The sequence below is a fragment of the Ranitomeya variabilis genome, chromosome 6, assembly GCF_051348905.1.
Source record: "Ranitomeya variabilis isolate aRanVar5 chromosome 6, aRanVar5.hap1, whole genome shotgun sequence".
Classification (NCBI taxonomy): domain Eukaryota; kingdom Metazoa; phylum Chordata; class Amphibia; order Anura; family Dendrobatidae; genus Ranitomeya; species Ranitomeya variabilis.
This window is the reverse complement of record NC_135237.1, coordinates 421,913,645-421,927,517: the sequence shown is the minus strand read 5'-3', so window position 1 is coordinate 421,927,517 and position 13,873 is coordinate 421,913,645. Positions and strand designations below refer to the sequence as shown.

At 41.2% G+C, this 13,873-nt stretch overlaps 1 protein-coding gene across 1 annotated transcript in view; it reads right to left on the bottom strand.

Moving 5' to 3' along the window:
- Positions 1–13,873, bottom strand: part of YES1 (YES proto-oncogene 1, Src family tyrosine kinase) — a 101,037-nt gene that overhangs the window by 14,412 nt on the left and 72,752 nt on the right. The window contains exons 3-5 of the mRNA XM_077270317.1: positions 3,700–3,799; positions 2,427–2,525; positions 890–993 (exon numbers count right to left, since the gene is read on the bottom strand). Coding sequence (XP_077126432.1) covers positions 890–993; positions 2,427–2,525; positions 3,700–3,799 — 303 coding nt within the window. The remainder of the gene's footprint in view (positions 1–889; positions 994–2,426; positions 2,526–3,699; positions 3,800–13,873) is intronic.

The window sequence follows — 13,873 nt, the reverse complement described above, 5'->3', positions numbered from 1 at the left end:
TCCCAAAATGGAGGATGGAAGAAGAAAAGGGTTGGACAAGGAAATGACATCATTTTTTTTTTTTTTTTTCCCCCCACTGCAGTAAACTTTATTTCTGTCAAACACAGACAATCTGCAGACAAAACTGCATCAAAAAACGCACTAAAAAACGCACTAAAAAACGCACTAAAAAACGCACCAAAAACGCACCAAAAACGCACCTGCGTTTTCTGCAGAGACCTGCAGTTTCAGTCAGGAAAAAAAAAGGATGGAAATCCTGAACGTGTGAACATAGCCTTACAAAACAAAAAGGAATTACATTAACTGTGAAAACATTTGTGTAAAAGGCAACAAAATCTGTAGCAAAATTATGTCCAAAAAAATTGCACAAACATTTCAGGTGGAAACAGGAGCATAATCAGATCAGATCTTTGAGTCTAAGATACAATAAGTTGAAACAACGAAAATGGTGTAAATCTACAGTGGCTCACAGAATGCAGACATTTCATTTTTTACTTTCACAGTCTCCCAAACGCACCACATTTGCTCAGAGGTGTCTAATGAAATTGGTGCAAACAAGTCCAACTTTACACAAAATGCAACTTTCTTTTACCCTCTTCTGTTGCACAAAGCACTTCTGTGTGGTGTGACCTACTGACGTGCAATAAATTTACTATAAAAAAAACTAGCAAATGTAGCTGAAATCTACACCAGCCCAAATTAATTCATGCAAGCTTTTTAATAAACCTCGCAGGCTTTAGGTTTGAGATTAGCATATGAATCGTCAGTCTTGATAAATGAATCCCATTGTTTTTTCATGTAAACTTGGTTGTTTTGCACTGAAAAAAACCCCTGTAATTTAAATTGTGTAATGAGGCACAAACAGACATCACTGCATATATAGAATTACCTTTAGTGGTTTCACTCTCTCTAACTAAAAACGTCCCCCTCTGATTTCCCGGGCTGAGAAGCAATCTCTCTGCATCTTTTCTCCCCATTTTGCCAAAATACCACCTAGAAATAAGCAAAGGAGCACAAGTCTCATGATTTGCATGCAGTAATAGATCTCCTTATTCATCAGTCTCCTTCAGACATCCTTTTATGCATGTTGTTTGCTGAAACATTTCCTTTTTGTATTCAACACGGATAGAAAACACTATAATTACCGTTCACTTTAGAAAAATGCATTGCTCATTTTAGGTTGATGACATTTCCACTGACGCAGCAGATTAAACTGTTATTTTCTTTACAATATTACCTTTGGACGTCCAGGTGAACTCAACATCGGCTCTGGTATACAAGGCTACAGTCATGATGGAAGGGATAAATCCATAAAGAGGTTGTCCGCTGCTAGACAAACCCAGCTTAAATCAAGTCAGGACATCACAGAATAAAAACAATATAAACATAGTCCCATATTACCGCTGCAGACAATCAGCGGACGCTAATCAGCTGCAGCTCATAAATACTAGAGAGTCTATGTCATGTTACCCAATGCTAATACCAGCACCAATACTGCAGGGACAGCATCGTTTGGGGGGGGGGGGGGGGGGAGGGGGGTGCGTGTACATTGCTTTTTTCAGTCTATGGGGACTGAATTGATTTAGTCAGGGGTTCCTCATTGCAGACAATCCCTTTAATATAGGGTCAAAAGAAAATTTAGCTGGAGAATGACAGTATATACAAGTGCTAAGTGTCACCCTTTACTGTACATATTCAGAAAGAATTAAAAGGGGTATCCCCATCACTAAAATCCTATCCCAATATGTAGCAGGTGTAGCACTAATTTTGCCAAATACCTCCAACTAGAAATGTAGTATAGTTCTTCTGATTCGTCTTATGTGCAGGCATTGTAGGACCTTAGGTATCCATAGTTACAACCGCTGATTTAATGACAGTTAGCTTCTTGCTAGTGGCTGTAACCATGGATACCTAAGGCACTGCAATGCCTGCACATGAGGAAAGACATAGCGAATCAGAAGAACTATACTACATTTCTAACTGGAGGTATTTGCTAATATTTTACCTACTATATATTTGGATAGGATCTTGAAGATGGGAATACTGCTTGAACAGCGCTCCCTCGGTAAGAATTTTATATTGCCTACACCATGAAATTCAATATAATAAATAGGTAGAATACATTGACACGTGATGTAATAAATGACTGGATTAATACGAATTACCAGAACAGGAGCATTTATATATTGGCATCTTATGTAATTATATGGCAACTGAACGCAATAAATGGTTATTCAGTGTCAATCAGGGTGAATTTGGTTTTCCACATATGCCCTGTTGAACAGATGCCAAGACATCACTTTCTTATGCTCATTTAACATAGCCATTTGGCGATATACTATGTTGTGCCATAATTCCCAACTGCAGTAATAGCTTTTTATATCAATTATCAGCTTATCGCTGGTTACACGGAACATTGTACTTACTCTTCAGCCTGTATGGAGTCCGCTGGGGCTACATAGTTACTGGGAATATAACCTGTTTTTCCAGTGGCTATGGACCTAGCTTCCCACCAGTCTCCTTCCCTGAATTAAGAAAAAGAAGTGATTTAATGTAGTGCACAAATTAGACAATTGTGGCAGCGATCTACTGCTACACGGAGACCCCTTGTAAACCGTCTGCCTCATCTCCTCAGAGCTCTGACCTGCCTATAACCTCAGATGCCAAGAGTGAACCCCTTTTAGTAAATACCGTAATGGAGGAAAGATAAATGTAGTAAAATATGCACATAGTAATTACATTGTGCAGCCCAAAGTCTTATTTCAGCCCAAACCAATAATGACTTGCCTTTGCATATATATTTTTTTTTTTTAATTTATATTGATTGGAAACGCTGTCCGGTCTAAAATAAATCCCCCTGGGCGTGCTCTGTGTGCTGCAAGGATTAACCAGTTTAAGAGCCGGGAATTGGGGTGATGTACGTGATATGCTGTATATCAGAGGTGTCAAACTGCATTCCTCGAGGGCCGCCAACAGGTAATGTTTTCGAGGAATGCAGTTTGACACCTCTGCTGTATATGAAATGCATACGCCCGGGGAGAAGCAGTCTAGTGGGCATGGCCTCACTCCATACAAGTGAATAGAGCGAGGCTGCGCCCACTTGACTGTTTTTGCCGGGAGTATGAATACTGCATACATTACAACCAATCTCCGCAGAGAACAGTGCGTGAACGGGGATTCTAAAGTTTATAGTCACACAGAGTGACTGCTGGAAACTCTTCCTGAGAGAACAGGAAGTACAAGTCCAAAAAAAAAAATCTTCAAAAGGCCCTTGCAAAAATTGCAAGATTACAAATGTTTCTTTATAGAGATCATGATTTGCAAAGAGAAAAAAAAAACTAATTTTCTTTTTTAAATACATGTAATAAAAATCTGATTTAAATAATAGATCACTGTACACATACCTTAATCCTTTAACTGCATTTGCTTGACATAAATGAAAAAGCATAACACCCACCTGTTCCTCATCAACCAGAATTTGTAATATCACTTTGAACAAATCTAATATAATAATATAATTTTTTCTTTGGATTTTTTTTTAGCTACCCCCCCCCCCCCCCCAACCAAAAGAAAAAAAAAAAGTTGAAAAGTGGTCGAAATATGCCAGTTCATGTCTACAGTCTGTAGAAAGGAGAGGAAGAGAAGGAAACCAGGACATCCCATTAATGAAAACACTTGTGAAACATGGCTGTCACGTACGTGTTGTTGATGATCTGGAATCTTTCACCTTTCCTGAAGGAAAGATCTTCTGATGTTCTAGCTTCATAGTCGTATAAGGCAACGAAAACGGTAACACCCCCTGAAAAGAGGACAACAGCCAACGTCAAGTATACAGCAATTACTGTTTTCATATATGTGCACGCTCATTTCCATAGCGGAGATCAGAGAACACTTTATCCCTCCAGTACCCAGAAATCATGCTCTGTAAAAGTAGGAAATTGGCACAAACTAGAATTCGGTAACTTTAGAAATGAATGTTCAATTCTTTTTTCCCTTTACATCGGTTGCATTATAATAAATCTCACACACCATGTTTAAAAGGTAAAAAGTAGGCCAACATGGTTTTCCCTTATTAATGTATATCACAAAACTGCCTTGAGGGGCTTCCAAATAAAGACTATATCTCACAATTAGGCCGAATTCAGACACACATGTAGCACCGTCGGATTATTGGCAACGATGCATTGACTGGCGGCCTATGAGCTCATCAATTTCGGATCAGGAGACTAACATATTCAAACTGTGGTATATGGATGTCTGAATTCAGCCTTAAAGGGGTAGCTGATACCCAAGAAGCCCTTTATAGATAGATACCTATCTTTAAGTACTAAGCCGTTTTGGAATTAGCTTTATTATTAAATGGTCTACGCTTCTCCCCATTTTGCCATTTCAAATATGTGGAGTTTTTTTTCAACTTTATTTCTTGTGGTGTTTTGTTTGAGATGAGTATCAAATGGTACGTCACAGGAAGCTGGGGCTGCACTCACTTTTCTGCAGCATAAAAACAGGATGTCATGAGGGGGTGGCACTGGCAAATGAATCAACATCGGGGTGTCACTCACACTGCTTATAACACCACCTCTGGAGTGCAGTACCAACCTCCGGAGACTCCTCTCAAACGAAACATCACAGTAAAAAAAAGACACAGCAAATAGCAGTATTGGGAGAAGTGTAAGAAATTTTATAATATAGCCAATTACAAAAGTGCTTAAGATAGACATTTATAAAGGACATTATAGGTATTGGACCACCCCCTTTAAATTGAATGCACTGAATGCTAAGTATTTTCTAGTTTTTAGGATTTATACACAATATCATCATACTTTTTAACGGTAACCATCCAGTCTTTTGCTTGATGTCCTGATCTTTGTAATAAAAATGGTAGTCTGCTATATTCAGCCCATCTTAAAGTTATTACCTCTTTATTACATAAGGTAATGAGCAGCTACAAAAACTAGTCCTCCCTCTGGATGATCCATCATCATCAGTATGTACTACATGGAAGGCCCATTCATTTCTATGGGTGTTGTATCATGTAAAATAAAAACAACAAAATAAGATTGGATTTTGCAGTGGCCACTACTGTGCTCCCCCACCGCTGCTAATACTGCTAAGCAACTGTAAGTGGGTGGAAACAAAGACCGTAGGTGTGATTCTATGAAGATGATGTTCTACAACGCTGATGGATCAGTACAGGATATGGCAGCGGAAAATTACAATGGTTAGACACAAACACCAGGAAGAATGAGGAGATGTGAGGGGCAGGGCCATCTACTGAATGCGTTTCCTCCTGAACGAGCTGAAGCAAAGGGAAGACGTTCTGACTTATCAAGGGATCGTTATTTATTAGCCTTCACATGACAGCTTACACTAGCTTTTCAGGAATACATAATAACTACCTTTTAATCCATCCTAAACACACGGTATTGTCACCACACATGCAGCACAAAAGTGTTAAACATGTTCCCTTACGTCCTACTCTCTGCACAGCTTTGGTAAATATAGTCCTGGTTAACCTCCACCCAATGTATAGGTTTAAGCTGGGCTTATAGCGATTAGCTCTGCTAGTGATAACATGCACTCTAATAGGGCTGACAAAAAAAAAAAAAGGTCGAATGTGACAACACAAAGAAAAAGTCTTGTTTTATGGTAGCCACCTTTGGACAACACATTATTAAAGGGGTTCTTTGGGAATAGAAAAAGCTAAAATGTCAGTATAAATTCCTAAATACATTTAATTAGCAAATCACAATCATTTTGTTTAGGAAGGTAATCATCATGCAATTAAAATGGCCTCCGCTTGTTTCACTGTCCTGGAATGTTAGGCTGGGTAGGAAGCTCTGCTCCATCCTTTAATATGTAGGAAGATGCTCCACTAGTACTAATGGAGATACCAGAGATGCTGAGGTAAGATAAGGCTGCTCACACTTCTGTCCATCCTGTCTATCTGATCTAGTACTGGAGAAACCAGAGGTGCTGAGGTAAGAAGAGGCTGTTCACACTGCTGTTCACCGTGTATCTATCTGATCCAGTACTGGAGATACCAGAGATGCTGAGGTAAGAAGAGGCTGCTCACACTGCTGTTCACCGTGTATCTATCTGATCCAGTACTGGAGATACCAGAGATGCTGAGGTAAGAAGAGGCTGCTCACACTGCTGTTCACCGTGTATCTATCTGATCCAGTACTGGAGATACCAGAGATGCTGAGGTAAGAAGAGGCTGCTCACACTGCTGTCTACCATGTCTATCTGATCCAGTACTGGAGATACCAGAGATGCTGAGGTAAGAAGAGGCTGCTCACACTGCTGTTCACCGTGTATCTATCTGATCCAGTACTGGAGATACCAGAGATGCTGAGGTAAGATGAGGCTGCTCACACTGCTGTCTACCATGTCTATCTGATCTAGTACTGGAGATACCAGAGGTGCTGAGGTAACAAGAGGCCACTCACACCTGTGTCCTGTATTTCTGAATAACAATATAAGTATCTCCAGGTCAAGGCAAAAGAAGCTTCCTACTGAACATTCTCACAGGCTTCTGTCAGTATAAGAAGACTGATACAATTTTATCTATAATGACATTTACTTCAAATATTTATTTTTAAGTATTCCCGAGGAACCCCTTTAAAACCTGTATATAAAAATAAAACCAGTGAATTGCGTGCATAAAATGCAGCAAAAATCCTATTGGTAGCCCAACAAACAACAAAAAATATATAGCGCTTATATTAAAAAGCATACTAAAAAACAGGTAAACCCTTTCTGATCCTTAAAGTCCAAAATATAATTGGGTAAGCCATACTATCGTCATCTCTGGGAATGGATACTTACTTATTGTTTTATGACAATCATAAAACATGATGAACGTCCTCGCAAAAATAAATGTCTGATACAGTCACCACTGCACCCAATAAGTTACATCATGAACAAACCTTATAAATATGGGATTTTGTCTATCACTTTTCAAGTTCAACCTTGTTGAAAAACAGATGACAACATTCAGGTTACGGCCTCATTTACACAATAAGGGTAAGTTCACACAGGGCGTTTTTGCTGCAGCAAAACCTGATCTTCTTGGCAGGAAAGAAGCCGAGTCAAAAACGCAGGTTTTGGTGCATTTTTTTTTCTCTTTGTCCATGCTAATGTCCTTGAATTTTCAGCAGCAAAAAACGCAGCAAATAATGATACCTGCTATACCGAACGGGGTCTACCGTGCTGGAGTACCTCTTTCAGTACCACCCAGTGTTTCAGGAGATCCACTCTGCTTTGGCAGGAGTCTGAATGAAGGACGCTGGCTGGAATTGCTTGGTTACATGGGCGCATATAAAAGATCACTGCTTCTCCACGTATTTCCAGTGTGACAACACTTTACTCACAGAACACAGAATATATCACACAGATACAGAGGGCAGGCCCATTGAAAAGCGGCAGGCCAGACATACATTACAATAGCCGCAGGTGGCCGGAGCCTGCCGATATTTACTGTGGGAATTACAAAGGTGGGGGCAGTCGGAAGGGGGCTATCTTGTTCCCTCTGCCCAGGGGCGCAGCCTGTGGGCTGATGCACATTGCGCAGCCCACGCTGTACATTGCGCAGCCCACGCTGTACATTGCGCAGCCCACGCTGTACAATGCGCAGCCCACGCTGTACATTGCGCAGCCCACGTTGTGAACATCAAGTGCATGTATACTAATGCCAGAAGCCTCGCCAACAAAATGGACGAATTAGAACTAATGTTGTTGGAACATAATTATGACATGGTGGGGATATCTAAAACATGGCTGGATGAGAGCCATGACTGGGCTGTTAACTTGCAGGGCTATAGCCTTTTCAGAAATGACCGTACAGATAAGCGAGGCAGACAGACAGACAGAGGCCGCGACCAATGAATATCCGTGACAGACAGACAGAAGGACAGAGACGGATGTGACCCTTAGGCCATGTTCACACGCTGCGGGTTCCTCTGCGGGTTAATCCCGCAGCGGAATTGAAAATCTGCAGGGCAAAACCGCTGTGGTTATCCCTGCAGATTTATCGCGGTTTGTTCCGCGGTTTCCGCTGCGGGATTACTGCTGTACTATTGATGCTGCATATGCAGCAATATGCAGCATCAATAGTAATGTAAAAAATAATAAAAATTGGCTATACTCACCCTCTGACGTCGCGATCTCCCCGGCGCTGCAAGCGGCTGTGCCGACAAGGACCTTCGTGACGTCACGGTCATGTGACCGCGGCGTCATCACGGTCATGTGACCGCGACGTCACCACAGGTCCTGTTCGGCACAGCAACTGAGACCGGACGGCCGCGGGCAGCGCTGAGAGGTGAGTATAGCTTCATTTTTTATTTTAATTCTTTTTTTTACACTATTTTATGGTTCCCAGGGCCTGGAGGAGAGTCTCCTCTCCTCCACCCCGGGTACCACCCGCACATTATCCGCTTACTTCCCGCAACGTGGGCACAGCCCCATGCGGGAAGTAAGCGGTTCAATGCATTCCTATGGGTGCAGAATCGCAGCGATTCTGCACAAAGAAGTGACATGCTGCGGGTTGTAAACCGCTGCGTTTCTGCACGGTTTTTCCCGCAGCATGTGCACTGCGGTTTGCGGTTTCCATAGGGTTTACATGTTAATGTAAACGCTATGGAAACTGCTGCGGACCCGCAGCATCAAAATCGCGGCGGTTCCGCGGTAAAAACCGCAGCGTGTGAACATGGCCTTAGACAATTATATAGTAGATATAACTGCACAACATATTCTGGGTGCTGGGGGGTTCCATAACACCTGCGTTTTTGCTGCATTTTTTCAAACCCATTGAAGTCAATGGGTGAAAAACGCTGAAAAAATGCAGCAAAAACGCTGAAAGTGACATGCTCTATGTCCAAAAAACGCAGCAAATGCACAAAATACTGATCACACAAAAAACCAGTGTGTGTGCATGAGATTTCTGAAATCTCATAGGCTTTGGTGGTACTGTAAAAAGCAGCTTAACATTAGCATAAAAAAAGCAAAAAAGAAAAAAAAAACGCAGCAACAACGCCCTGTGTGAACTTACCCTAAAAATGATTAATGCTTTTCAAAGTCAAACATTTTTGTGAAATAAGGAGTTGCACAAAAATTGTGTGACTGGTGGTATTTTCACAATATTTTGAAGCTGCTCTGCTAAAATGAGAGGAACTGGGAGTAGCCTAGTACACCCACCATCAAATTTAGCAAACTTACTGCAATTTTTAAGGCAAAAAATGCTACTCCCATACTGGCACACCACTGAGAATGTGTGGTAAGTTCACAAGTGGTGTGCAACTCTTAATTAAGCACTTCGTTAAGACAGACATGCATAATGCCAGTGTAAATGAATCTGCCCCCATGAGTTTCAAGTGTTTTTCAGGATAGAAACACACTCAGTTATTATTCTAGCTCTGAGTCAAAGACAGGAGTAGATTCAATATAAATGGGAAATAAAAGAGACTTTCATCTCTCTCATCATGGATAAAAAAGTTGGCATTGCAGTTGTTCCAGAAAATAAAGGATTTCTTCCAGAAAATTATTGCAATTACACATGTTTTGCTATATAAATGTTTATTTCCTTTGTGTGTATTGGAATGAAACAAAATTACAGAAAAGATTAAAAGTTAAATTGGACATAACACAAAACTCCAAGAACTGGCAGGACAAAATTGTTGGCATCTTTTCAAAATGGCGGTAAACAACTTTGTGAAACCAGATAAAAAGGGGATAATTTTACTCAATCTTTGCATTGTTTGTCTGTGTGCCACACTAAGCATGGAGAACAGAAAGAGGAGAAGAGAACTGTGTGAGGACTTGAGAACCAAAAATGTTCATTAACCCCTTCACCCCCGGAGCTTTTTCCGTTTTTCCATTTTCGTTTTTCGCTACCCTCCTTCCCAGAGCCATAACTTTTTTATTTTTCCGTCAATTTGGCCATGTGAGGGCTTATTTTTTGCGGGACGAGTTGTACTTTTGAACGACATCATTGGTTTTAGCATGTCGTGTACTAGAAAACGGGAAAAAAATTCCAAGTGCAGTGAAATTGCAAAAAAAGTGCAATCCCACACTTGTTTTTTGCTTGCCTATTTTGCTAGGTTCACTAAATGCTAAAACTGACCTGCCATTATGATTCTCCAGGTCACTACGAGTTTATAGACACCTAACATGACTAGGTTATTTTTCACCTAAGTGGTGAAAAAAAATTCCAAACTTTGCAAAAAACAAAACAAAACAAAATTGCGCCATTTTCCGATACTCGTAGCGTCTCCATTTTTCGTGATCTGGGGTCAGGTGAGGGCTTATTTTTTGCGTGCCGAGCTGGCGTTTTTAATTATAGCATTTTGGTGTAGATACGTTCTTTTGATCGCCCGTTATTGCATTTTAATGCAATGTCGTGGCGACCAAAAAAACGTAAATCTGGCGTTTCGAATTTTTTTCTCATTACGCCATTTAGCGATCAGGTTAATGCTTTTTTTTTATTGATAGATCGGGCGATTCTGAACGCGGCGATACCAAATATGTGTAGGTTGGGTTTTTTTTTTATTGATTTATTTTGATTGGGGCGAAAGGGGGGTGATTTAAACTTTTATATTTTTTTTATTTTTTTCACATTTTTAAAAACTTTTTTTTTTTACTTTTGCCATGCTTCAATAGCCTCCATGGGAGGCTAGAAGCAGGCACAGCCCGATCGGCTCTGCTATGCAGCAGTGATCATAAGATCGCTGCTACACAGCAGATTTGCAGGTGTGCTGTGAGCGCCGACCACAGGGGGGCGCTCACAGCCACCGGCAATCAGTAACCATAGAGGTCTCAAGGACCTCTATGGTTACCTTCCTGACACATCGCCGACCCCCGATCATGTGACGGGGGTCGGCGATGCGCTCATATCCGGCCGCACGGCCGGATGCGGTAGTTAAATGCCGCTGTCTGCGCTTGACAGCGGCATTTAACTAGTTAATAGCGGCGGGTGATCGCGATTTCACCCGCCGCTATTGCGCGCACATGTCAGCTGTAAAAAACAGCTGACATGTCGCGACTTTGATGTGCGCTCACCGCCGGAGCGCACATCAAAGCGGGGGTCCCGACATGTGACGTACTATACCGTCACATGTCGGGAAGGGGTTAATATTAACAATCTCAAGGTTACAAGTCCATCTCCAAAGATGTTTATGTTCCTTTGTCCATGAAGTGCAACATAAATTAAGAAGTTTACAACTCATGGCACTGTATAATCTCCCTGGACGTGGACGGCAGAGAAAAACTGATGAAGGGTTGCAACGCAGGATAATCTCGATGGTGGATAATCAGCTCCAATCAAGTACCAAAGAAATTCAAGATGTCCTGCAGGCTCCGGGTGCATCAATGTCACCGCTAACTATTGGTCGACATTTGAATGAAATGCAACGATATGGCAGGAGACCCAGAAGGAACCCACTGCTTCCAGAGACAAAGCTAGACTGCACTTTGCCAAAATCCTTCTGGGAAAGTGTGTTGGGAACAGATGAGAACAAGATAGTTACATAGTTACATAGTTATTGAGGTTGAAGGAAGACTTTAAGTCCATCTAGTTCAACCCATAGCCTAACCTAACATGCCCTAACATGTTGATCCAGAGGAAGGCAAAAAAAACCCATGTGGCAAAGAGTAAGCTCCACCATGGGGAAAAAAATTCCTTCCCGACTCCACATACGGCAATCAGACTAGTTCCCTGGATCAACGCCTTATCAAGGAATCTAGTATATATACCCTGTAACATTATACTTTTCCAGAAAGGTATCCAGTCCCCTCTTAAATTTAATTAATGAATCACTCATTACAACATCATACGGCAGAGAGTTCCATAGTCTCACTGCTCTTACAGTAAAGAATCCGCGTCTGTTATTATGCTTAAACCTTCTTTCCTCCAGACGTAGAGGATGCCCCCTTGTCCCTGTCTCAGGTCTATGATCAAAAAGATCATCAGAAAGGTCTTTGTACTGTCCCCTCATATATTTATACATTAAAATAAGATCACCCCTTAGTCTTCGTTTTTCCAAACTAAATAGCCCCAAGTGTAATAACCTATCTTGGTATTGCAGACCCCCCAGTCCTCTAATAACCTTGGTCGCTCTTCTCTGCACCCGCTCTAGTTCAGCTATGTCTTTCTTATACACCGGAGACCAGAACTGTGCACAGTATTCTAAGTGTGGTCGAACTAGTGACTTGTATAGAGGTAAAATTATGTTCTCCTCATGAGCATCTATGCCTCTTTTAATACATCCCATTATTTTATTTGCCTTTGTAGCAGCTGCCTGACACTGGCCACTGAATATGAGTCTGTCATCCACCCATACACCCAGGTCTTTTTCATTGATGGTTTTGCCCAGAGTTTTAGAATTAAGCACATAGTTATACATCTTATTACTTCTACCCAAGTGCATGACCTTACATTTATCCCCATTAAAGCTCATTTGCCATTTATCAGCCCAAGCTTCTAGTTTACATAAATCATCCTGTAATATAAAATTGTCCTCCCCTGTATTGATTACCCTACAGAGTTTAGTGTCATCTGCAAATATTGAAATTCTACTCTGAATGCCCCCTACAAGGTCATTAATAAATATGTTAAAAAGAAGAGGGCCCAATACTGACCCCTGTGGTACCCCACTGCTAACCGCGACCCAGTCCGAGTGTGCTCCATTAATAACCACCCTTTGTTTCCTATCCCTGAGCCAGCTCTCAACCCACTTACACATATTTTCCCCTATCCCCATTACTCTCATTTTATGTATCAACCTTTTGTGTGGCACCGTATCAAAAGCTTTGGAAAAGTCCATATACACTACGTCCACTGGGTTCCCTTGGTCCAGTCCGGAACTTACCTCTTCATAGAAGCTGATCAAATTAGTCTGACATGAGCGGTCCCTAGTAAACCCGTGCTGATACTGGGTCATGAGGTTATTCCTCTTCAGATACTCCAGTATAGCATCCCTTAGAATGCCCTCCAGGATTTTACCCACAGTAGAGGTTAAACTTACTGGCCTATAATTACCGAGTTCAGTTTTTGCCCCTTTTTTGAATATTGGCACCACATTTGCTATACGCCAGTCCTGTGGTACAGACCCTGTTATTATGGACTCTTTAAAGATTAAAAATAATGGTCTATCAATGACTGTACTTAGTTCCTGCAGTACTCGGGGGTGTATCCCATCCGGGCCCGGAGATTTGTCAATTTTAGTGATTTTTAGACGCCGCTGTACTTCCTGCTGGGTTAAGCAGGTGACATTTAATGGGGAATTTTTATCACTAGTCATATTGGCTGCCATGGGATTTTCTTTTGTAAATACTGATGAAAAAAAGTCATTTAGCAGATTGGCTTTTTCCTCATCCTCATCCACCATTTCACCCAGACTATTTTTAAGGGGGCCAACACTGTCATTTTTTAGTTTCTTACTATTTATATAGTTAAAGAATATTTTGGGATTATTTTTACTCTCTCTGGCAATGAGTCTCTCTGTCTCAATCTTTGCTGCCTTGATTTGCTTTTTACAGAATTTATTTAATTTTCTGTATTCATTTAATGCCTCATCACTACCTACTTCCTTTAATTCTCTAAATGCTTTCTTTTTGTTCCTTATTGCACCCCTAACAGCTCTATTTAGCCATATTGGTTTCCTCCTATTTCTAGTATGTTTATTCCCATACGGTATATACTGTGCACAGGTCCTATCCAGGATGCTAATGAACGTCTCCCATTTTCTTTGTGTATTTTTGTGTCTCAGGATATCGTCCCAGTTAATTGCACCAAGATCCTCTCTCATCCGTTGGAAATTTGCCCTCCTGAAGTTTAGTGTCCTTGTCACCCCCCTACTACCCATCTTATTAAAGG